The sequence below is a fragment of the Erpetoichthys calabaricus genome, chromosome 1 (assembly GCF_900747795.2).
Source record: "Erpetoichthys calabaricus chromosome 1, fErpCal1.3, whole genome shotgun sequence".
In the NCBI taxonomy this organism is placed as follows: domain Eukaryota; kingdom Metazoa; phylum Chordata; class Cladistia; order Polypteriformes; family Polypteridae; genus Erpetoichthys; species Erpetoichthys calabaricus.
The window spans coordinates 33,492,113-33,517,772 of record NC_041394.2 but is presented as its reverse complement, the minus strand read 5'-3'; the positions used below and the strand labels follow the sequence as shown (position 1 = coordinate 33,517,772).

At 36.9% G+C, this 25,660-nt stretch overlaps 1 protein-coding gene across 3 annotated transcripts in view; it reads left to right on the top strand.

Annotated features, from left to right (window-relative positions):
* The window catches only part of bicra (BRD4 interacting chromatin remodeling complex associated protein), a 175,023-nt gene that overhangs the window by 105,725 nt on the left and 43,638 nt on the right, over positions 1-25,660 (top strand). For all 3 annotated transcript variants that reach the window (XM_051936195.1, XM_051936191.1, XM_051936187.1), the window contains exons 3-4: positions 22,705-22,750; positions 23,140-23,185. In XM_051936195.1, the coding sequence (XP_051792155.1) occupies positions 22,710-22,750; positions 23,140-23,185 (87 nt within the window). In that variant the 5' untranslated portion in view covers positions 22,705-22,709. The remainder of the gene's footprint in view (positions 1-22,704; positions 22,751-23,139; positions 23,186-25,660) is intronic.

The window sequence follows — 25,660 nt, the reverse complement described above, 5'->3', positions numbered from 1 at the left end:
TATTGGGTTACATCATATACTGTATTGGGTATTAGAGTTGGTATTTATATAGTATTGTATCAAAGTTTGAAATTTTGGTATTGGGACAACCCTCAATGGTATAGATATGAGGTTTCTTGCATATTAGTAACACAGTGCACTTTTTGGTAATTTAGACCTTGAGGTAGTTGATCCATCTGTCTTTTGCATGTGGAATTGTTTTTTTAATTGGTGGAACCAATTTACAATTTTTAGTGTTAAACTGCTTTAAATAAGCTGCTGTTGTGAGAGTGAATCTTGTCAATATTGTCAGTATACATAGTCAAACATGCTATGTAAGACGAGTAAGTGGTTTTTCTACTAGTGCATATGTGTGTTTGGATTTGAAATAATAAGGCCGTCTAGGTATAAGCAATATACCTATAAGTGCAAATTGAATTCCTTAAAGAGCTGCCACAAAATAAGTAACATTTGAAAATCAAAAGAAGCTATAAGTAGGAAAATTCAAGCATTAATTTTTTTTTTAATTACTTAGGCAAGTCTTGAGTTAAAACTCATTTCAGAAGTTCTTTACTGGCGTAACTGGATGTTTTGTTTTGACAAACAACTTCAGTAAAATTAGTAAATATATATTTTTAAGCATTGTTAATAGCTGTTATTGGAAGGTGGTGCTGTTCTTAATCTGTGAATGAATGTTGAGGCCCTACTGTTGATTAATAAAATTATATAGGTTAAACATTTTTTATTTTAATATTTACAAAAGAATATCAGTGTTGGTCTTCAAAAAATATTGGCAAAAGGTAACTATTTTATGAAACCTGCCAGAGAATCTGAATTTGTGTTTCATGAATTTAGCACCAGAGTGGTTAATATTAATTTGTGATTTAACGATGTTATGCAATAATAATAACAAATCCATTTTATACTCCATAGTTCACTAATTATTCTGTCATAGTAAGCATTAACTGCATCCCCAAGTTTGGCGCTCCAGTTGATGCAACACAGATTTAACCTTTGTCCAAAGCATATTACATCATATTTTGTGTCTAATGTGTATTTTTTTTTTATTTTTACTATACTCTGTTCAGCTACAACATTAAAACCTCCTGCCTAATAATTGTATAGGTTCTTCTCATGCAGTTAAAACAGCTCTGAACTGACAGGCGTGGGCTCCACAAGACCTCTGAAGGTGTCCTCTGAGGTGTCTGGCACCAAGATGTTAACAGCAGACCCTTTAAGTCCTGTAAATTGCAAGGTAGTGCCTCCATGGCTCAGACTTGTTTTTCATGCAAATTCTACAGAAGCTCAATTGGATTGAGATCTGGGCAATGTGGAAGCCAAGTCAGCACCATAAACTCTTTGTCACGTTCCTTACCATTCATTAAGAATTTAATGCAGTCTCCTGGGGTACATTATCCTGCTGAAAGAGGCCACTGCCATCAGGGAATACTTCTCCCATGAAAGAATATATATGGTTTGCAACAATCTTTAGGTAGGTGGTACTTGTCAAACAAACATCCACATAAATCCCAGGGCCTAAGGATTCCCGACCATCTACATGATTTAAAAGAAAACTTGATTAATTAGTCCAGGTTACCTTCATCCATTACTCAATTTCTGATGCTCACGTGCCCGTTGTAAGAAGTTTCGGGGTGGTCTGTGCATAGGCACTCTGAATAGTCTGCAGCTACACAGCAAGCTGCGAAGCATTATGTATGCTGACACCTTTTTCTTCGTTGGGCTATCCTTTGCTCCCCATGCACATCAGTGAACCTACGTTGGATGTCTGTGAACCTTTGGTGTCCATTACCCTGTTGCCGGTTCACCAGTTGTTCTTCCTTAGACCACTTTTGTTAGGCACGGACCACTGCATGCTGGGAATATCCCACAGGACCTGCCATTTTAGAGGTACTCTGTCCTAGTCATCTAGCGGCCATTACAATTTGACCCTTGTCAAAGTCGCTGAGATCCTTAGGGTTGCCAGTTTTTCCTACTTTCAACACATCACTTTCAAGGCTGCCTAATATACAGTATGACACTTGTTGACAGGTGCCATTGCAACACAATAATCAATGTTATTCACTTCTCCTGTCAGTGCTTTTAATATTGTGGCTGAACAATGTAGAAACATTCAAACAAGTGGACACCTTGACATTGTTTAAACTTTTGTGCTATGTAGATTGAGTTTTTTAATTAGTGATGAAACACGTCTAAACAGCAGAATAAAGGTTAGTATGTTTTGTTTCTTAATGTGTTATGTCACATGTTGGTCAGACATGCAAGTAAGAATTTCACTGTACCCTGTATATGAGACCATACTTCTGCTAAAACCTAACTGGGATCCTGTGACTGAAAAATTAAAATGGCTTAACATTAGGCCTGAGCCATAACACAGTATTGATAATTAATTACTTTCTTTGAACTTATTAATAAGAATAGTTGTCTGGTAGGCTTTTGGCCACTCGCAATCTAGAGCTTACTCATGTTCTGAAAGGGTCTCCATCTGACCTTCTTAATCACAGTACTAGCTTAATCTTGTATATGTTCTCATTAGCTGAAGTGCTGGTAAATACTGCCAATACCAGCCAGCTGTTGCTTTCAAATAGTAATTAATATTTATATGGTAGGTGGAGAAATGGTTATTTAAGACTCAAATTAATTTAGTGTAATTAATTCACTCTCACACCCTTTGCACCTCTAAAACTATGTCCCATGCTGTTAAGAATAAAGTTGACTCTGTTCCATAGTTCTTAATTTTAGTCCAATTACAGTATGCATAGAGTCAGAATCCACTGAAAGATTTTCATAGTTGTGCAAACCTTGACATAGCCAACTCAAATGAAAAATAATTTGAAGGTTCTGTGTTGTGCATAATTTTGTTAGTTAACTAAGTACAAGAGACGTGTAAATAACATAACATTCATAATACTTTCTTGGACTTGTTGGGTAATTAGCAGGCAAATTAATTCACTTTCAGGCAGAATGACCCAGCCACAAAATTAGTGGTGATAAAATGAAAAATATTGACAGAAAAGGTACATTGTGTCTGGTCACTCAAAGATAATTTTTTTAAAATTAGGATTTCATTTTTAATTAAGTTTCTCAGCAGATCATGCAAGCTATTTTACAAGATATATACTTTTATTTTTTTAAGTATATGTATTTTTTTCATTTTGAATCTTTGATTTAATCTAATTGTTCTTTGAGATTTCTTATTGTAAATACAGTAATCCCTCCTCAAAACTTTTTTCACATTGTCATTATGGGGTGTTGTGTGTAGAATTCTGAGGAAAAAAAATGAATTTAATCCATTTTGGAATAAGGCTGTAACATAAAATGTGCAATAAGTGATGCGCTGTGAATACTTTCCGGATGCACTGTATATCATACAGATTTTATTTTCATGATAGTAACTTCTGACAACATTATTAACCCCAGCCTCTGCAATACATCTTAAAACATTGTAGCACTCTAAAAACACCCTTAATTCAGTTTAAGGCCGGATGGACCAGGGGTACACCTGCCACCACTGGGCATAAGGCAGGAAATCAGTCATTTGCATTGCACATGTCTACACTCCTGGTGAACAAATTTGGATTCTAGAGTTAACCCATCATGCATATCTGGAGAAAATCAACACAGACACTGCAAGGACATGCAGATTCCACACTAACAAACTGACTAGGTGCTGGATTTGTGATACAGCAGTGTTGGCTGCTGCACAAGCATTCCATTCACATTAAACCATTTGGTCACACTGCTTAAAAATAACATTGTCTCTTTCACTTCCATGACATGGCACCTGTCCACTCGGTCTTGTCAGCTATGGCCTCTACACCGGTGAAACCATTCACCCTACCTTTCACTCCTTCAGTGTTAGCACTGCATACCCACCTCATTGGTATTTTAAAAAAACAAAACAAAAAGAAAACAATCTTTCCAGTGTTCTCTTCATCTCTGGCCTACGTGCAACATACTGTTCCCAAGTCAGTTTACATTTTAAAAACAGAGAGACTCTATTAGAAACAAGGGAAAGTACCTTAAACTATTCCTTGCATAGCGTACTGATTTTGCCACTAAGTCTCGACTCCTGCTTTGAACATGCTCCCTAATTAAAAGCACTGCTTTACTTTCTCCAGATTACCTCTGTTTCTGATATTTGTTTCATGAGTGAGACAGCAGTACTTTATATCATTTTGCTAAACAGAGATTATATCAGCCATAACACACACATTCTGGGCAAACCACCTGTTTTTTGTTATCCACCCATCCACCTTGACATTTCCTTTATTTGCCTTCATACCTTTCACTCCCATAACTGCCTTTCTTTTTAGAGTCATCTTCTTTGTTTTATCTTTGCATTTCATCCTGAGAACAAGATGTTTGTTATACAAAAGAAAAGCCGTGAGTCACTCCATATGCCCCTCTTTGACAGACCAAACAATATTATTTATAACACTTTTGTAATTTGTAATAGTTCGATTTTTGTAATTGGACAATTAATTAAAACACTTAGGTATAATGAATCACAATTCACTAGTTTATAATATAAAAGGAGGAGAAATGGCGAGACTGAGAGGCAGGAGGGGAGAGACAAAAATTACCTAAACACATAGATGGAAATATAATTTAGATTTGGAATATTTCCCTGAGAATTTTTTTAAAAGATTTTTTTTTGTTGTTTCAAGTAACTTGTTGTTTAAACAGTTGTGGCATAGGTTTAAGTGATACAGTATAATACAAAATAAAGCTGGTTATTGAAGAGTCTCTTTTACGAGCAGCCGTTTAATTGCAAATGCGTGTTAGTTCTTTGAAAAACTTTTATCACATTCTAGAGGGACTTCTTGCTGCCAAACAAACATTTCACACTTTGGTGTTTTGTTTGCACTCGTAATTATCGAAATATTTTCAGTGCAAAATAACCTTTGAATTCCATCATACGTTGTGTGTAATTGTTTCTGTGTAGTTAGTGACATCTTTAATAATACTAAAAGCCTTTTCTCCTAGGTTTGTAGTATTGCTCTGGGTATGTTGTCTTTACTATCTCAGAATAGTTTTAGTTGTATAAAGTCTTGCTATGAAAGGCACTACTGTATGAAAAAGTTTTTTTGAATTTGTGTTTAAGATAGAATAAGTGACATAACATTCAGTTTTTTTACTTGTAATTTGCAGAAAATATATTGACATTCAGTTAGAACTCTTGCATTTTGAAAAAATAACAAAGAACTACACAAAAAAGATACAGTAACAGACACTAGTTGTCTAGCATAAAACAGTCTTTAAAAAATTCAACACTAAATTGTGTATGCCATGCAAAAATATTAACCTAAATTAGTAACAGTAAATTCCTTGTGTTTGGGACATAATAAAATATTGAATTGTTCAATTGGTTTGGTAATGAAATTTTGGCAATATTTGCATGTTTAAGATGGTAGCCAAAATCAAAATAAAAGCTGAAAAAAATCCTATAGAGGAAACCTTTCCAAGTATGTGATGCATAATATAGTATTTATTTAAGCAGCTTCATTTACATAAAATATTTAGTTTGAAGAAAACAAGCTTAATATTAAAGCTTTAAGAGAAATGATACACAAGTACATCAATGGTACCTCATTTACACACAGAAAGGAGATACTGTATGTGTTTGCTGTGCTATGGAAGTAAAGAGCATGAGTCATGTTTCTGACTTACAAAGCTGTTTAGTCTTGTGGTCAGAACATCTTGACAGGATTAGTCATCCAATCTCTCTGCTGGTGTATTTAAAAAAAGGCTTAAAACTGAACCCATGTTCTACATTAGCAAGCATGACAAAAATCATCTATGTAATAAGGATGGAAATCATTGTTTTTGGCATTGCAGTAGTATTGTAGTATTTATTTATTTTAAACCATCAAAATGCAAGTTCCTCCCTCCCAAGCAGTTTTAAGATGTAATCCAAGTTGATCATATTTTTCCATAGCATTTAAAGATGATAATTTACATTAACATTTCACTGGCTTTATTTTGAAGTCCTCAGTTTAATAAAAACATTTAGCATATCGACTTTTAAATCAGAAAAATTTTAGGAACAAGACCTAGAAATGCAGACAAAGTGATAAATTATTTTGTTCTCATGTGCTATGATGTAAGACCAAAAAAGATTTCCATTGTAAATAAGATTTTTATTGTAAAATAATATAAACTTTGTATTGTGAAAGAATGTTACTCTTTTAAATTACAGTATATAATTATTTTATTTAAAAGTAACATATAAAATAAGATTCCCTGGAGAAGACGTGCTGGAGCAATTTAAGGCAAAACGAGAGGAGGATGATGACATAGACCAGTGTTTCCCAACCTTTTTGAGCCACGGCACATATTTCACATTAGAAAAATCACAAGGCACACCACCAAACAAAAATGTCATAAAAAGTTTATTTATTGAAATATAATGAAAATCTAGTCTCAGTTTACTCAGTTTACTTACTCATGACCTGTTTAGTTCAACACAAAGCTGATATTCTTGCAGGAATTGAAGAAAGACACACACGAAGATCTTCCTCAACAGCTCTGAGTCGCTGTTTTTTTCGTCTTTATAGCAGTCATGCTTGAAAAGCCCACCTTGTATAGATAGGTTGTGGTTGCCAGAATGGGGAACTCCTTGGCAGCAGTCAGCCAAAAACTGTTCAAAGGTAGATCAGCAAAGCTCAGTTTTAGATCACAATTTTGTCTCAGTTCAGTTATTTCCAGTCATGTCCTTTCCAACTGCAGTTGAGCTGTATGGGTTCCTAACCCAGTCAAGGCAATCAGTGGAAAGTGAAGGGAAATAACATGACAACCTTCTGCTCAAGACTTTGCAGATGTTTACCTATTGTCTCACACAGAGCAGCACTGTTGACACCCTGCCATTTCTGGATGTTTGGGAACATGTAAAGGTTGGCACTTTCGGCATTTTGTTTCCAGAGCTGCACCTTTGAAAATAAAAAATACCTTTATTTTACCTGTACTTGTGAGCAGGTTTTCATTTCGGCCTTGCATTCATGTGTTCAGGTCATTCAGATGTTGAAATATATCTGCCAGATATGCCAGTCTTGCACATCACTCGTCATTTGAGAGCAACTTAGCGTCGTCATACTTCTGATTTGTCAAAAAACTTTGACTTTAAGTTCCTCCTGCAGCTCATACACCGGACCTCCGGTTTATGTTGCGCTCCCATTTCCTCACACAGTGATGTGAAAATGCGACTTTTTACAGGTCTCGTCTTCACAAAGTTTATCATCCGCACAACATCTTCCAGTACAGCAGCTAGGTCTGCCGGCAATGTCTTGGCAACGAGTGTTTCCCGGTGCAGAAAACAATGCATCGCAATGACATCTAGATGTTGCTCTTTCACTCTGTTTACAAATCCTTTGGTGTGCCCGAGCATGGCAGCTGCTCTATCGGTGCAAACACTTACACAGTTTTGCCACTTCAGTCCTCCTTGTTCAAGGTACTCTGACACAACTCGAAAAATTTCCTCTCCTGTTGTTCTTTCTGGCAATTCCTTGCAAAACAAAGTTTTCTCTGATGTCTCCATGTACAAAGCGCGCATTTGCCATAAGTTGTGCATGTCCACTGATCCGTAGATTCATCAATTTACAATGCAAATTTGCCACTAATGCGCAACTTTTCCAAAACTATCTTTTCAATGTCTGCAGACATGTCTTCAATACGTCTGGAAATTGTATTATTTGAGAGATGGACTTGGGCTATTTCTTTAACAGCACCAGGGCCGATCATATCTTTTAAGATAATTTTGCAGGCAGGCAGTTTTAATATCTCTGCTATGGTGTGTGGCTGTTTTGATTTAGCGATGAGTTCAGCAACTTGGTAGCTAGCTTTAAGTGCTTTCTCACTTGTCTTGGTGGTTTTCCTCATTAACGCTGCCTGTTTCTCAGTCTGTTCACGTAGTTGAACAAAATAGTCAGTGTTCTTGTTTTGAAGTTATAGGTGTTTTGTCTGGAGATGCCGTTTAAGTTTACTTGGAACCATGGCACTGTTTGACAATTTTTCATAGCGGAATTGGCTCGGTTGGTTCCCCAGTATACGTGAATCCAAAGGCCAGATAACTTTCATTGTATTGTCTTGAGCTCACCTTTTTTGCTTTCTTCTGACCACTACTCATGCTGGGGCCTTCATCTGGGTTGGAATTTTCTCCAGGACCCAGGTCAGATTGACTACTTTTTCTTTTTAAATGTTTATCCGTCGCTATTACCTGCGGCATTGTCTAACTCGCAGCATGACTAAGTACTTTCGTATTTCTTCTTCGTCTTCTTCTGTTTTACTGCTGGTTGGCAACCCACTTAATTGGAGCAAGAAGTTGTACTACCCTCTAGTGACAGGCAGAACAAACAGGCAGCTTTAGAGTACCAGTCAGGTGAAATTGAATAATTTTCCACAGCACACCTAATGATTTCTCACGGCACAGTGGTTGGGAAACACTGACATAGACTAAGGTGGTTAGACAGCATTACAGAGATTATGCGTATGACTATGGAGGAACTCAGAAGGCAGTTTTAGATAGAAAGGCCTGGTGTGCTGAAGTCCCATCAGGTTACAAAGAGTCGAACTCAGCTAAATGGTTAAACAACAAAATAAGAATACTTCATGCTAAGTAACTCTACCATCTAAACAGAAAGTATTTTATAATGTCTACATGCTAGAAAAGAGAGAAAATGCCATTGTACATTTACTGCAATCCTGCCCTCATACAAAAATTTGATATCCTTAAAGTATATGCAAATTGTAAGGAGAAACATAGAGCTCAGAAAGTTTAAATGAAGTTTTTAGAATTTGGCTAAGCTGTTTTCTAGAAACTCTTTGGCCAAGTCTCGTTTAAATATGTAGTGGTCATCAAAGCCATATCACACTATCATTGCATTCTACACATGAAATTTTGTCCATATGGAAAATCCTGGCTTCTGTATCTCCTTGTGCTAGTGTGACCACAATTTTATTTACCTTTGTAATTGCCTCTGTGTTTTGTCATAAGTATGAGAGTAATAAGGCAAATTCAAACCCCTAAATGCTTAAGAGTTTGCTTCTTGAAGGTCATTTTCACCCATCATGTGATGAGTTTCTACAAATACTTGAACTTGAGCATCTAAGAACTCCTGTGAAATATGAGATGGTGGCGTTTTCACTATCCCTAAGAACTATGGTGGGAAATTGTGAATCACTCTGTTTGAAACAAGTTTGCCATTGAATTATTTAGTATTCTCCGTTGAAAGTATATCTAGCTTTTCCTTACTAAAATTTCAAACTGGTATATTTTTGACATCCAATTTCAAACTTGTTATCCTTATCTCTTTAAACCATTTATTAGGTTGCTTGCCATGTATTGTCTTCTGTTATCCAATTAACATAGGCACAGTGTAGTGTTCTTTCTTTTTTAGAAGAAGTTGTGAATATAAGTATTATTCTATGTAATCTATTACTTCTGCCATCCTTACTAGGAACTAAAGTTACTGCAAGAACCAATATTTTGGTACTAATTCAGTACTAAAATTCCAAAAAACATAACACTCCTACCTTTTATACAGTTATTGTAGTACAAAGAAAATCAGAACTGCACTTGCACGTGACTGCAAGTAGATAAATGACTCTGTAAGGCATAATAATAGCTAAGTAAACATTACATATTGAAATGGTTCAGTGTTTTTGATACATCACTGCATCAACACATGTCAAAAAGAAAAACGGGAGAGTTGTGTCTGGTAATGCTTTTTTGCATTTGCACAAGAAAATTTTAACATGCGAGTGCAGGAATTGTACTTGCTGTTTCAAAAAGAAAAAAAAAGCAAAACACTAACAGGCTGAAGTTATTGCCATTTTTATCCCAATAATCAATAATAGTGGAATTAATTCAGAAACAGATTTGTGTGTGTGTTGAGAGGAAAATAACTCTACCTATCAAAAGCAGTGTAATCGTTTTAATTTTTATTCTCACACATTTGTAAGAGGAGATGAAAAGATAAGATTACTTGTTTTTTAAATATTGTCCTACAGAGCCGATTCATTCTCTGATTTGTTAATAAGCACTTCTGCAAATGTCTGTCAGTCCAGGCATCTGTTCATTTTCTAACCAGTGTGTTCAGTTCAGGGTTGTGCTAAGGTGAAATACATATCCACGGTAATGCGTATGAGACCGTGGGATGTGGGAGGACTGCCGGCATGGACAGTTGTATCAAGTAATCACCAATGACAGATTCAAATGAAGTGGTATTTGGTTTGTCTACACCGGCAATGACATGAGTTACTCCATTTGCTAATACTGCTAATACTAGTTTTTAGTGTTTTAATGCTTCAGAGGACAAGGCTCATCCCCTTATTAATATATGTACTGTGTTATGTAATCGCTGAAACACGCAGTTAGCCAGAGGCAATGAATGGTACCTTGAAGAATGATAATAATGTCTCATAATTATAAATTTATTGAGTACAGTAACGGAAGCACAAGTAATAATTCAAATTCTGAATTTCTACGCAGACATAACCAATAACAAAGTGTTAATTACTCACACGTGATCCTTGAAAACAATGAAGCAAAGCTGTATATAACAGTGGTTCTGAAATTAAAGGATTATTGTAAAACTGACAAGTTTAATTTACACAAGGAGGATTAAAAGTTGGGACAAATGTTAAAAAACAAAAAAAGGTTGACAGATTTAAAAAATTTAAAAAAGAGTTTCTAACAATTGAAAATTGAATTATTTTGACTAATCTGTTAAAAATTACTATTTAGTAATTCCTTAGCCAGCTAATTATGCAAATATAAATCTTACAATAACAAATATTACAACCTAAACCAATTGGATTACTGACAGACCAGACTATAAAAGCATGTTATTACAAAAACCGCTTACAAGAGTTGGTTTAAAGTAAAAAATATCTGGAAATATCTGGAATTTACTATTCAACAACGCATATGTAATGTTTGAATTTTATATTTAGTATCGATTTTAAGATGTAGTTTTCAGTTACTGACAGAAAATGCCAGAGAAAATATTTTAGAAAATGCACATGCTGTATAAATCAGGTAGTTCATGATTCAGTGGACCCTTTGACTTACGAACTCAATTTGTTTGCGGGGGCTGGTTGTAATTCAAGTTGGTTGTAAGTCAAGACTATTTTTCCCATAAGAAATAATGGAAATACCCATAATGCCTTCCGAACCTCCCACAGCATCACTTACTTAACCTTTTCATAATAAAAAAGGGTTGTATAATGTGCATAATTTACCAAAACACCAATAATTTTTTCTAATGTACTAACCAAAAAGTTATAAAAAGTGCCTTGCCTACCAGAAACAACAATTTCATACTGTACTCACCATTTAATTTGGCATCTTTGGGCTGCAGGAAAGGAGGAGGAGGAGGAGAATGAAATGGAAGGTGGTTATTGTTTGGAAGGAGCCTCCTTATACAAATATTTTCTTGGTAAAATTGTCGAGATAGTGGATTTCGACATGCTGTACATATTAGCGAGATCGGTCACACGAACACCACTCTAATATTTCTGCACAATTTCCTTCTTCGTTTCAATTGTGATCACTTCCTTTACCTTCGTTACCTTCTCTGCCTTCCTTAGCAATTATCGAAGTAAATTATATAATCACTGCACTGACCAAAATTACGTCCACAAACACATGTATCTGGGCTCCGACTGACACTTACGAACGCTCTCGGCTGTTTGTTTACAGTGGCGCAGGCGGATACACGTGACCGCATTCTGGTCGTAACGCAAGATGTTGGTCGTAAAATAAAATAAAAATTTTGGTCGTAAATCAAGTTGTTCGCATGTCAGGCCGGTCGTATATCAAGGGTCGACTGTATATACCATATTTTTTGCTCCATAAGACACACCTAGGTTTAGAGGAGGAAAACAAGAAAAAAAAATATTCTGAACCAAATGGTGTACTAATATATTTAATAAAATATAGCAGAATAATATTTCAACCATGTAAAGTTAAGTATTAAGATCCATCATTACTGTCATTAACAAATGAGGAGAGATTTTAAGGTTCAAGCACTCTAGTTTTCTGGAAACCCCAAGAACTCCTCATCGCTAGTGTCAGAATTTATGAAGCTCAGTTGCTCACAATCATCGATATCACTTTCTTCGCTATTTTCATATATGATACTATTTTCAGTTCCATCTAATGCATTTCTAATGGCAGCTTCCACCTGCAGCTATAGACTCTTCAGTTCACGAGCAACTCTCCATGTTAGTGTTTAGATCTGGACAGTGCATGTGCCCAAAACATTAACATTTACAGTACTGTGCAAAAGTTTTAGGCAGGTGTGAAAAAATGCTGTAAACAAAGAATGCTTTCAGAAATCTAAATAATGATTGTTTATTATCAATTTACAAAATGCAAAGTGAGCGAACAAAAGAAAAATCTAAATCAAATCAATATTTGGTGTTACTACCTTTTGCCTTCAAACTAGCATCAATTCTTATAGGTACACTTGCACAAAGTCAGGGATTTTGTAAGATTATAGCCAGGTGTATGATCAACCAATTGTACCAAACAGGTGCTAATGATCATCAATGTCACACGCAGGTTGAAACACGGTCATTAACTGAAACAGAAACAGCTTTGTAGGAGGCTTAAAACTGGGTGAGGAACAGCCAAACTCTGCTACCAAGGTGAGGTTGTGGAAGACAGTTTCATGTCATGGCAAGATTGAGCACAGCAACAAGACACACAAGGTAGTTTTACTGCATCAGCAAGGTCTCTCCCAGACAAAGATTTCAAAGCAGACTGGGGTTTCAAGATGTGCTGTTCAAGCTCTTTTGAAGAAGCACAAAGAAACGGGCAACGTTGAGGATCGTAGACGCAGTGGTCGGCCAAGGAAACTTAGTGCAGCAGATGAAAGACACATCAAGCTTATTACCCTTCGAAATCCGAAGATGGCCAGCAGTGCCATCATCTCAGAACTGGCAGAAACCAGTGGGACCCAGGTACACCCATCTACTGTCCGGCTGGCCAAAAGTGGTCTTCATGGAAAACTTGCAGCCAAAAAGTCATACCTCCGACGTAGAAACAATGTTTGGAACAACCTACCAGCCGAGTTCCTTCAAAAACTGTGTGCACGTGTACCTAGAAGAATTGATGGTGTTTTGAAGGCAAAGGGTGGTCACACCAAATACTGATTTGATTTAGATTTCTCTTTTGTTCATTCACTGCATTTTGTTGATTGATGAAAATAAATGATTAACACTTCCATTTTTGAAAGCATTTTTTTGTTTACAGCATTTTTTCACACCTGCCTAAAACTTTTGCACAGTACTGTATATGTTACATAAAAGCTAGATCAAATGTTACTTACCTTGATTTATTTACTTACTTTCAACAGCGTAAAGTCACAAGTAGACTGCAGAGCTTCCTGTGTTTGATCGACACGGGCAAGCTCAAAAAATACACATGTAATGCCAAGAAAGTGCACACTGACACTTCTGTTCGTAAGCAATGGTACGAGAATGCAGTCAGACTTCTTTTTTTGGGCACATACCACCGTCTCAGATCTAAACACTAGCGTGGACAGTCGCTCGCGTACTGAAGAGTCTATAGCTGCAGGTGGAAGCTGCCGTCACTGTACTTTTTAGGTAAGAGCCAGATTGAATGTTATTTACCTATTTACCTTGATTTATTTACTTTTCTTCCTACAGCGTAAACTCACAAGTAGACTGCAGAGTTTCCCGTTTACATACACAAAGTACAGCAATGGCAAAAGTGCGATGTGCATTCTTTCTCCTATGTAGAACCCTCGTCATCATCTGAGTTCACCCCTGTTATAGGATGTCTTTATGTGAAAACAACAGTGGTCAGATCGGGGGAAGCATGAACGTGACTGAGAGAATAAAACTGAATTTAAAAAAAAAAAAAAAGTTTTTTGAATTGAAGTGCACTTGTTCTGTTATATTTGTACCTTTTGTGAAAGTGTTTACTTGATATTTGGACTTCAGGCTTCACACATTATACACTTCATGTCTACATTTTGTCCATTATTACTAAAACATGACAAACGTTTCTATTTTACTGATGTGTTTACATAGATTGTTGTAGACATGGAATACACATGAAATGCATGTTTTCCAAATAATGATATGGTATTTATAAAAGGTGTAATTTTGCTTGACTTCTCACTCTATACAACTCTAAGCAACTGACACACAGGTAAATGGGCTTAAGCTGAGAAAACTGCGGCGGTGGGGGGATGTGATAGCAGGCTGCTTGCTGCTTATCGACACATTTACAAGACAAAAGACCCTGACGGAGAGGTGCGAAGGGATTTAAGATGGGATGGATTTACGAGTTTTTTCATAGGCTTTGGTAATTCTAGTGTTAAGCATCCCCAGGGGTTTCTCGTGGCCCTACCACTTCCTTTTCTAACAGCTGTCACTACTGCTGACAGGTCAGGTAATACACATCATGGTCTGTGACGCAATATTTACTCCATAAGACACACAGACATTTCCATCCACTTTTGCTGAAAAAAAGTGCGTCTTATGGAGCGAATAATACATTAATTCTTTATAAACCCAATGCTGAAATCCCTCCCATACCCAAGATTATAAACCCCATTTGTTGCTAATAATACAGTAATTCTTTATAAACCCAATGTCTGAAATCCCCCCCATACCCAAGATTATAACCCCATTTGTTGCTACACTGTAGGGACTCCCATCTGTGCCCCACACACATTAAAATCAAGCCTTTTATTGTACTTTGATATTGATGGATATCAAATATAATGATAGTTGGGTAATACTGTACAGGATGTGTTACATATTTTATACTGTATTTCAGAAAAAAGGCACACTATTATTAACTTCAATAAATTGAGGTGCTTTAATAAAGAGCCATTGAATGCGATTTCTGTTTTTGCCGTGGTATCAAAAGGTAAATAAATTCAGTGATATGTTGCATATTGATTAATGCATGCAACTAAGAGTTTCACTGTACTCTATACATGTGACAGCAATAAATCTTTAAACACTTGTTTATATTTTTTATATTGTAATGTGAACTCGCTTGAATTACAAACCATTATGCTGAATGTGCTGTTTAAGGTGGCACTAAGTCAGGCAATTGAAGTATTGGCTTAATTAGTAATTGTGCTTTTGTGCCATAGTTTTTATTGTAACCATGTAAATTAGATGTAAAATGATGTTCCTTGGAGCTGATTCCTGATGTAAAAGCCTTCAGGCAGTTCACGTGGAACTGTCTGACCAGCATGCCTTCCACTGAGTCTAAAGCAGTCACAGGATTAACATATGAAGTCTGGTGCTTCCTTTGGTAAATGCTATGTAAATTCTAACTCCTACATCTTGAATTATGTGTTTAAATCAAATTACTTGTTTTAGTAGTGTTTTACTTTCAGTGAAACTTCATGAATAGGAATGCCTTTATATTACACTTAACTTTTGGTTAAAATAAACTTTTTATCGCTCATGACATTCAGAATCCATTATAAGTAACCTTAAATTACTGTGTGAAAATTAATTACTTGAACGTTTGCCTTGTGAATGTCTTACACTTCATTATTGATAAGCAAACACTGAAAAATACAATTACAATTTGAATGTTCTAAAAGTAATTATTGTAAGCAGAAAACAGGTAGTTTCTTCAGTGATAACTTGTTTAACTGAGATCTGACTTAATTTATGCAGTTACTCTAATGGAAAATATAACACAAATGTGTATAAACTACTTCTTCCTCTTCTTTCTTCGGCTACTCCCATTAGGGGTTGCTACAGCAGATCATCTTTTCCATATCTTCTTCTCCTCTGTGTCTTGCTCTTTTACACCCGTCACCTGCATTTCTTCTTTCACCACATCCATAAACCTTCTCTTAGGCCTTCCTCTTTTTCTCTTGCTTGGTAGCTCTATCCTTAGCATACTTTTACCAATATACCCAGCATCTCTCCTCTGCACATGTCCAAACCAACGCAATCACACCTCTCTGACTTTGTCTCCAAACCGTCCAACCTGAACTGACCCTCTAATGTACTCCTTTATAATCCTGTACATCCTTGTCACACCCAATGCAAATGTTAACATCTTTAGTTCTGCCACCTCCAGCTCTGTCTCCTGTTTTTTGGTCTTTGCCTCCATCTCCAACCCATATAACATAGCTGGTCTCACTACCATCCTGTAGACCTTCCCTTTCACTCTTGCTGATACCTGTCCGTCACAAATTTCTCCTGACATTATTCTCCACCCATTCTATCCTGCCTGAACTCTCTTATTGACCTCTCTTCCACAATCCCCGTTGCTCTGTACTGTTGTATTGTGGATGAGTATTTAAACTCATCTGCCTTTGCCATCTCTACTCCCTGCATCCTCACCATTCCACTGTCTTCCCGCTGATTTACACACACATATTCCATCTTGTTCCTACTGACCTTCATTACTCTCCACTCTGGAGCATATCTCCACCTCTCCATTGTCTCCTCAACCTGCACCGTGCTCTCACTACTGATCACAATGTCCTCTGCAAACATCATAGTCCATGGGGACTCCTGTCTAATCTCGTTTGTCAACTTGTCCATCGCCATTGCAAATACAGTTAGGTCCATAAATATTTGGACAGAGACAACTTTTTTCTAATTTTGGTTCTGTACATTACCACAATGAATTTTAAATGAAACAACTCAGATGCAGTTAAAGTGCAGACTTTCAGCTTAATTCAGTGGGGTGAACAAAACAATTGCATAAAAATGTGAGGCAACTAAAGCATTTTTTTAACACAATCCCTTCATTTCAAGGGCTCAAAAGTAATTGGACAAATTAAATAACTGGAAATAAAATGTTCATTTCTAATACTTGGTTGAAAACCCTTTGCTGGCAATGACAGCCTGACAGCCTGAAGTCTTGAACTCATGGACATCCCCAGATGCTGGGTTTCCTCCTTTTTAATGCTCTACAAGGCCTTTACTGCAGCGGCTTTCAGTTGCTGTTTGTTTGTGGGCCTTTCTGTCTGAAGTTTAGTCTTCAACAAGTGAAATGCATGCTCAATTGGGTTAGATCAGGTGACTGACTTGGCCGTTCAAGAATTTTCCACTTCTTTGCTTTAATAAACTCCTGGGTTGCTTTGGCTGTATGTTTTGGGTCATTGTCCATCTGTATCGTGAAACGCCGCCCAATCGATTTGAATGCATTTAGCTGGATTTGAGCAGACTGTATGTCTCTGAACACCTCAGAATTCATTCGGCTGCTTCTGTCCTGTGTCACATCATCAATAAACACTAGTGTCCCAGTGCCACTGGCAGCCATGCACGCCCAAGCCATCACACTGTCTCCACCGTGTTTTACAGATGATGTGGTATGCTTTGGATAATGAGCTGTTCCACACCTTCTCCATACTTTTTTTTCTTGCCATCATTCTGGTAGAGATTGATCTTGGTTTCATCTGTTCAAAGAATGTTTTTCAGAACTGTGCTGGCTTTTTAAGATGTTCTTTAGCAAAGTCCAATCTAGCCTTTCTATTCTTGAGGCTTATGAGTGGCTTGCACCTTGCAGTGCACCCTCTGTATTTACTTTCATGCAGTCTTCTCTTTATGGTAGACTTGGATATCGATACGCCTACCCCCTGGAGAGTGTTGTTCACTTGGTTTGCTGCTGTGAAGGGGTTTCTCTTCACAATGGAAATGATTCTACGATCATCCCCCACTGTTGTCTTCCGTGGACGTCCAGGTCTTTTTGCGTTGCTGAGTTCACCATTGCTTTGCTTTCTTTCTCAAGATGTACCAAACTGTAGATTTTGCCACTCATAATATTGTAGCAGTTTCTCAGATGGGTTTTTTCTGTTTTCGCAGCTTAAGGATGGCTTCTTTCACCTGCATGGAGAGCTCCTTTGACCGCATGTTGTCTGTTCACAGCACAATCTTCCACATGCAAGCACCACACCTCAAATCAACTCCAGGCCTTTTATCTGCTTAATTAATAATGACATAACGACGGACTTGCCCACACCTGCCCAAGAAATAGCCTTTGGGTCAGTTGTCCAATTACTTTTGAGCCCCTGAAGTGAAGGGATTGTGTTAAACTATCTATCTATCTAAAAAAAAATGCTTTAGTTGCCTCACATTTTTATGCAATCGTTTTGTTCACCCCACTGAATTAAAGCTGAAAGTCTGCACTTCAACTGCATCTGAGTTGTTTCATTTTAAAATTCATTGTGGTAATGTACAGAATCAAAATTAGAAAAAAGTTGTCTCTGTCCAAATATTTATGGACTTAACTGTAAGAAAGGGCTCAGAGCTGATCCCTGATGTAATCTCACCTCCACGTTCAATGCATCCCTTCCTCCTACTGCAGACCACTGTCAAACTTCCCTCGTACATATCCGGTACAACTCTTGCAAACTTCTCTTGCCACTCCCAACTTCCTCATCCAATACCACAACTCCTCTCGAGACACCCTGTCATATGCTTTGTCCAGGTCCACAAAGACGCAATGCAACTCCTTTTGGCCTTCTCAGTACTTCTCCATCAACATCCACAGAGCAAACATCACATGTTTGGTGCTCTTTCCTGACAAGAAGCCACACTGCTGCTCACTGACCATCACCTCCCTTCTTAACCCAGCTTCCACTATTCTTTCCTATAACGTCATGCCTTGGCTCTTCAGTTTTATACCCCTGTAGTTACTGCATCACCTGCACATTCCCCTTATTCTTAAAAACCGGTATCAGTAAACTTATTTTCCACTCCTCAGTCATCCTCTAACTTACCAAGATTCCTTAAACAATCTGGTTATAAGCTCCTCTGCCATCTCTCCTAAACACCTCCATGCTTCCACAGGTATGTTGTCTGGACCAATGGCCTTTCCATTCTTCATTCTATTCATAGGTGTCCTTTCTCCCTCCTTGCTAATCCGTTGCACTTCCTGATTCACTATCGCCACATCATCCATCCTTCTCTCTCTGATATTCTCTTCATTCATCAGCATCTCATAAAGTACTCTTTCCATCTGCTCAACACACTCTCCTCGCTTGTTATTCTTTATCACCTTAACCTGCTGCAAATTTATCTCCGCTCAGTCCCTCTATCTAGCCAGTCAGTACAGGTCCTTTTCTCCCTCCTTAGTGTCAGACTTCTCATACAATTCATCATATGCCTTTTTTTTTTTTTTGCCTTCGCCACCTCTCTCTTCACCTTATGCCTTATTTCCTGCTACTCTTGTCTACTTTCTGAATCTCTCTTAACTATCCCACTTTTCCTGTATACTTTCCCATTCCACCACCGGGTTTCCTTTTCCTCCTTCCTCTGTCCAGATGTCATGCCAAGCACCCTTCTTGCTTTCAACCTTACTACGTCTGCTGTAATTGCCCAACTATCTGACAACTCTTCACTGCCACCCAGTGCCTGTCTTACCTTTTCCCTGAACTCAACCTTGCAGTCTTTCTTTTTCAACTTCAACCATTTGACCCTTGGCTCTGCTGACATTCTCCTCCTCTTCTTGATGTCCAACGTCATCCTGTAGACCACCATCCTATGCTGCCTAACTGCATTTTTCTCTTATACTACTTTGCAGTCTTCAACATCCTTCAGATTAACCCCCCTGCATAGGATGTACCTCTGTGCATCTTCCTCTACTCTTGTATGTCACTACAGCCATGTCCATCCTTTTCCTAAAATCCACTATCATCCGACCACCTTCATTCCTTTCGTTGACACTAATATATATATATATATATATTTTTTTTTTTTGATGCATGCGTGCACACAGTTGTATTTATTTTGGAAGAATATATATATATATATATATATATAATATATATATATATATATATATATATATATATATATCTATCTTTGATGCATGTGTGCACACAGTTGTATTTATTTTGGAAGAATATATATATATATATCTATCTTTGATGCATGTGTGCACACAGTTGTATTTATTTTGGAAGAATGCTGCCATCTGCTGGAAAGTGGAGAGCAAGTTGGAAACACTGCATTTTGACCGGTGCTAAACAAATCTCCTTTGGGTTTATACACTTGAGAATGGTCAAAATAAAATGAAGATGAAGAGTTTGTTTGGATTAAGATTTTTTTCCTTAAGGTTTCATTAAAGAATTTCTAGGCGCAGCCAGGGCGTTGAGGGGGTCCGGTTTGGTGGGCTCAGGATTGGGTCACTGCTTTTTGCAGATGATGTTGTCCTGTTTGCTTCATCAGGCCGTGATCTTCAGCTCTCTCTGGATCGGTTCACAGCCGAGTGTGAAGCGGCTGGAATGAGAATCAGCACCTCCAAATCCGAGACCATGGTCCTCAGCCGGAAAAGGGTGGAGTGCCCTCTCAGGGTTGGTAGCGAGATCCTGCTTCAAGTGGAGGAGTTCAAGTATCTCGGGATCTTGTTCACGAGGGAGGGAAGAATGGAGCGTGAGATCGACAGGCGGATCGGTGTGGCATCCGCAGTAATGCGGGCGCTGCATCGGTCTGTCGTGGTGAAAAAGGAGCTGAGCCGCAAGGCGAAGCTCTCAATTTACCAGTCGATCTATGTTCCTACCCTCACCTATGGTCATGAACTATGGGTAGTGACCGAAAGAACGAGATCGCGAATACAAGCGGCTGAAATGAGTTTCCTCCGCAGGGTGTCTGGGCTTTCCCTTAAAGATAGGGTGAGAAGCTCAGTCATCCGGGAGGGGCTCAGAGTAGAGCCGCTGCTCCTCCGCATCGAGAGGAGTCAGATGAGGTGGCTCGGGCATCTGATCAGGATGCCTCCTGGACGCCTCCCTGGTGAGGTGTTCCGGGCACGTCCAACCGGGAGGAGGCCCCAGGGAAGACCCAGGACACGTTGGAGGGACTATGTCTCTCGACTGGCCTGGGAACGCCTTGGGATTCTCCCGGAAGAGCTAGAAGTGGTGGCCGGGGAGAGGGAAGTCTGGGCATCTCTGCTCAAGCTGCTGCCCCCGCGACCCGACCTCGGATAAGCGGGAGACAATGGATGGATGGATGGATGGTTTCATTAAAGTATATTTTAGACATATTAAAATGTTAAAGCAACATGAATATTTTTTATCTCTCATTTAAAAAAAACTCTAATCTCTTGGTGAATTTAATTTTCAAAACTTCAAATACCACATCTTTATGGAACAGTTTTACCTTTATACATGTCTATAAGTGAGACCAAACTATTTTTGTAATAGTAAATTGCATACATTTCAGTAGTCTCACAAAGCTTGTTTTTACATGGTCATTGACATTTTTAAGGAGAAAAAACAGAATTACATAATTTGTAAGTTTGAGTAATCTACCCATTTTATTTTGCTAAACCATACCAATCTTCACTTTTTTCAAACAGCTTATGCTAACGTTTGCGAACTTGTAAATACTATGAGGGAAAAACAATATTTCTGTCCTAATAAGTTTGATGACCTGGACCTTTTAAAAAACTTATCCTCAATGAAATATATTATATTTAAATTAAATTAATTTCAACACTCCAATTTCACTGGGAAAAACATTCCAACTTTTCTAAAGGCCCCTAACTAAGCAATAGATAGTTTAACTGTGGAGTCTTATGATTCTTTTTACAGTTGTAGCACTGCTTGTGGGTATCATTTTCTTTTCCAGATCTACCAGTAAACATGCGCTTCTAACCTCTTGTTTAATTAAATTGCAAAAATTCAGTAATCAGCCATGGTGGATATGATCAATTGCATTTCTCACCATAAATACATTACAATCCATCAGAATATAAAATACATAAATGCGAAATGGTAGGTTCATCTTCACCGCAAATCCAAATCAAATTTTACTGTTAGCTTTTGACCTAGAAAATATTCTTTCTTAGTGTGCATTGAATTCTGGCTGGAGGTGGTCACTGATTCTTCGCTTCATACAAGTAACTTCATAACTCAAACAAATTGAAGAAATGGAAGTGTTATATTATTTATTAACTTACCACAATAAAAAAAACAAAAAAAACGCACCAGCTAATTGGTTTGCATATATGTGGCATTTATCGAAAACCCATCATCACTTTTCTCATGTTATTTCAAGTGTCTGTCTCTCATTTTATCAGGGGTTGAGTTGAATACCATGTTGGGTAAGCTAGGTTTTGTTATGGTTCTTGTGTTTTGTGCAGCCTTTTTGATTTGGCAGTGCAGTATTTGATCACCATGTAACACTTTATGTGATTTTGACCTCTTTGCTATCAAGGAATATTTTGAACAAAAATAAATATATTGTAAAATATGACAGTACATAAACAGCAAAATAATATATGAATGTTAATAATTACGTGTCATGAAGTCTGTAGTACCTTTGTTTACAAATTCACGCCACAGGTAGACATCAGTCTGTACCTTGACAAGAAACAAGAACAAGAGGTTCTAGGCAGTGGTAACCAGAAACCTTTTCTCATTTGTGCCCTTCATACAGACTCAGTTCACATTTGAATGCACTTTAATGTTGAAACTAATTTAAGGTATTTTTTTGCAATCAACGCTTCAAATTGTGTTACAACTGAACCCAGATGGGGTTTCTGCTTGAAAGCCAAAGCCAATGTGTAAATTTAATGTATCCCACCTCTTTTAAAATCAACCCAAAACATCATTATTTATCTGATACTATATTATAATGAAAGTAAGTGCACTTTCATTATAAAATACTGCAGTATTTCTAAACACTTGCCCCATTGAGCGGCCATTAGGCGTTGTTATTTATTTAATTATTTTTGTTTTTCAGTTGACATGGATGATGAAGATGGCCGGTGCCTTCTAGATGTCATTTGGTAAGCATTTCTTTCTTCTACAAGCCTTTACCTAGAATCGATTTTAATATTCATCCAATTTTATTAGGACAAAACCCCATACTTTTGTGTGATGTGCAATTTCTCATCCTGTTTCAAAGAGACAGCATGGTTAAATGCTGTGAAACTTCAGAAGGCAAACTGTTAGCAGCTACAGAAAGATTGGGGGTTTAAAAAAAGGTCAGTTTTACTGGACTCATTGCAGCACAGATTCTGTAAATGTATAAACACCAGGATTTACAGTTCAGGCACATTTTACTTTTCTTTCTTCCCAACAGACATTGTGTGTGTTTGTGTGTTTTTTTTTTTTGTTTTTTTTTAAAAGACCTATTGCTTCTATACTTAGTATTGCATTGTTATTTTTTCTCCAGTGATCCTCAGGCCCTGAATGACTTTTTGCATGGATCAGAAACTCAGGTATGTATGATTGTGGTTTTATTTAATGTATGTATGTATGTATTTTTACTTTGAATATATTGTTTGAAATAGAAATTGTTACCTGAAATCTTAGTGCTGAAAAAATGGAAAAGGTGCAGTTTTTCCCCCTTTTTACAAATGCATTGGTTAAATAATGGGATTATAACTAAACAAATATTCTATTCTTGCCATTGCTTGTAAACAGCTTGATAATACTTATGAAATCTGATCTAGATCTCCACATTGCCTTTTTGAACAGAACAATGTGACCTTGAACTTCACACTGTAACTGGACAGAGTATATTTTTAGCATCAACTAATGTTGGAGGAGCAACAGCTGCAATACACGAAAAACAGTTTATAGCTTGTTGTCTGCTACTTGTTTTATTTTCTTACGGAGAGAGAAGAAAAAATGTACCTTAATGTCAGCCAGTCATCTTTATTTGTCACCTTTATAGGATATTAGTTGTAGAAGCAAAAAAAGGAAAAGTACCCTTTTTTTCTTTATTTGCTAATTGCATTTATCAAAATGATGCATTTACCTGACATGCATTTAAAGAAATACTTTTTCCAAAAGTGGTAACTTATTTTTTTTTATCTGTTAGTAGCCAAGAAAATTTTTAATTTTGTGTTGTTATAGAAAGCTAAGGTAATGAAGTTACTGATGCAATGGGTGTCAATAAGTACAATGCTGAATAACAGAAAATGATATCAATACGTCCATAAACAAATCTCAAATTACTTGTACTACATAATCCTCCTGTCTGATATTTAGTTGTATGTTCAAAACTTGTGTTTTGGCTAAAATATTGTTAAATAAGCCACTTGTGGAAAATTCATGCATTAAAAAAACTGAGCTTTTGAACTGAAAAACTCCACCAACTCATTTTTTGGTCATTATGCCACAAATTCAGTATTTTTGGGTATTTCATTTGATGTTTGTAAAACTGCAACATTAAGTTCATCTTCTATTTGTTGATGCATATTTTCCACCTGATGTTTTCATTAAATTTCTTAAATTTTTAATGTTTAGTTGTAATTGTCTCTCACATGGTGCATGTGGTAGCCAGTGAAGCTTTCACTGTGCAGGACTCCTGATCAATGAATGAAGGGAGGAGGTTATGTCTTCAGTTCAAAAGCTCTTTCTCTTTTAAGTGTATTCCACTTTTGTTCAGAAGAGGATTTTCACAATATTTTTGCAAAAATATATGTTTGTAAGCATACAACTGGATTTCATGAGTAATTTTATTTATTTTTTCTTATTTCATGGCTGTTTTTCTATTGTTGGCTGTTATTCATTATTGGTCCCCGTTGACGCCTATTGTATCAGTAATTTTCTTACTTTAGTTTTCCATAAAATCATGAGATTAACAATTTTTCTCACCATAGCTACAAACAACATGGGGCAAGTGACAGATTAAAAAAATATTTTTCAGTGGAGCATACCTTTAATTATAGAAAGATAGAATATTTGCCTTTTCGGCAAATAATGTTTTTATTTTGATATTTACTAGAACAGTTTGCCACAGTGAACCAAAAGTACCGGTACATCTTTTATGTGCTATTGAGTTTTGCATTAGAGATATAGCACCATTCACCCAATAAATGCACTCATGTCCCCTTTATAAACTCAGAAACAGCATTGTTTCTGATAATAGCCATAATACATACATACTTTCACATCTTGTGTTTAAGATAGTCATAGGAAATATTTATCTTTTCACTCATTCTTATCAAACCTTTGGGTTTCTGCACATGACTTTTGGATAGCAGGCTTGATTTAGACAAACCACAATAACAAGACAAAACATGATTGATTGTAGGTAGAGAAATACAGGAAAATATAGTACGCTGAGTTAATTACATAAGATCAAAAAAAGGGCAAATTATTAACATTAGAGTTGCATACTAAACAAATGTGTTACAAAGTTCATATTTTATTTTATGGTAGAAGAATAGAGATAATAGCAATATATGTAAAATAGAAATGGTGTACAAAAGTAGAGTAAACCAACAAATGCATGAACTGTAAATTACATATCTGAATTAATTCGTACTTTGTACATGTGTATTTTTCAAACATAAATAAAAACAAGAACATTGTCATTCAGGCAAGCATCCCTTCCATATGCCTGTAGGAAGTGCTGGATCATGGCATAGAGATGGTCTTATGGAATCATTGGTACTTGGGTATATATGAAATCATAAGGGAATGAGAGTTTCCCAGCTGTTCCAAGAAAATATTGTGAAAACCATTATAAACTGGCAGTAAACTTTCATTATTAGAACTGTGGTGTCAGACTATCAGGTTTATTTTGTGTATAATGCTGCATGTGAAGTGCATGATGATTAATGATTTGTGCAACCATGTTCTTTAACTCTGCCACTCAGTTTTACATTGCCTGTATCTTTAACTGTAAATATACATTATTCAGTATAGCAAATGATTTATGCATTGTGCCCCTCACAATTGCA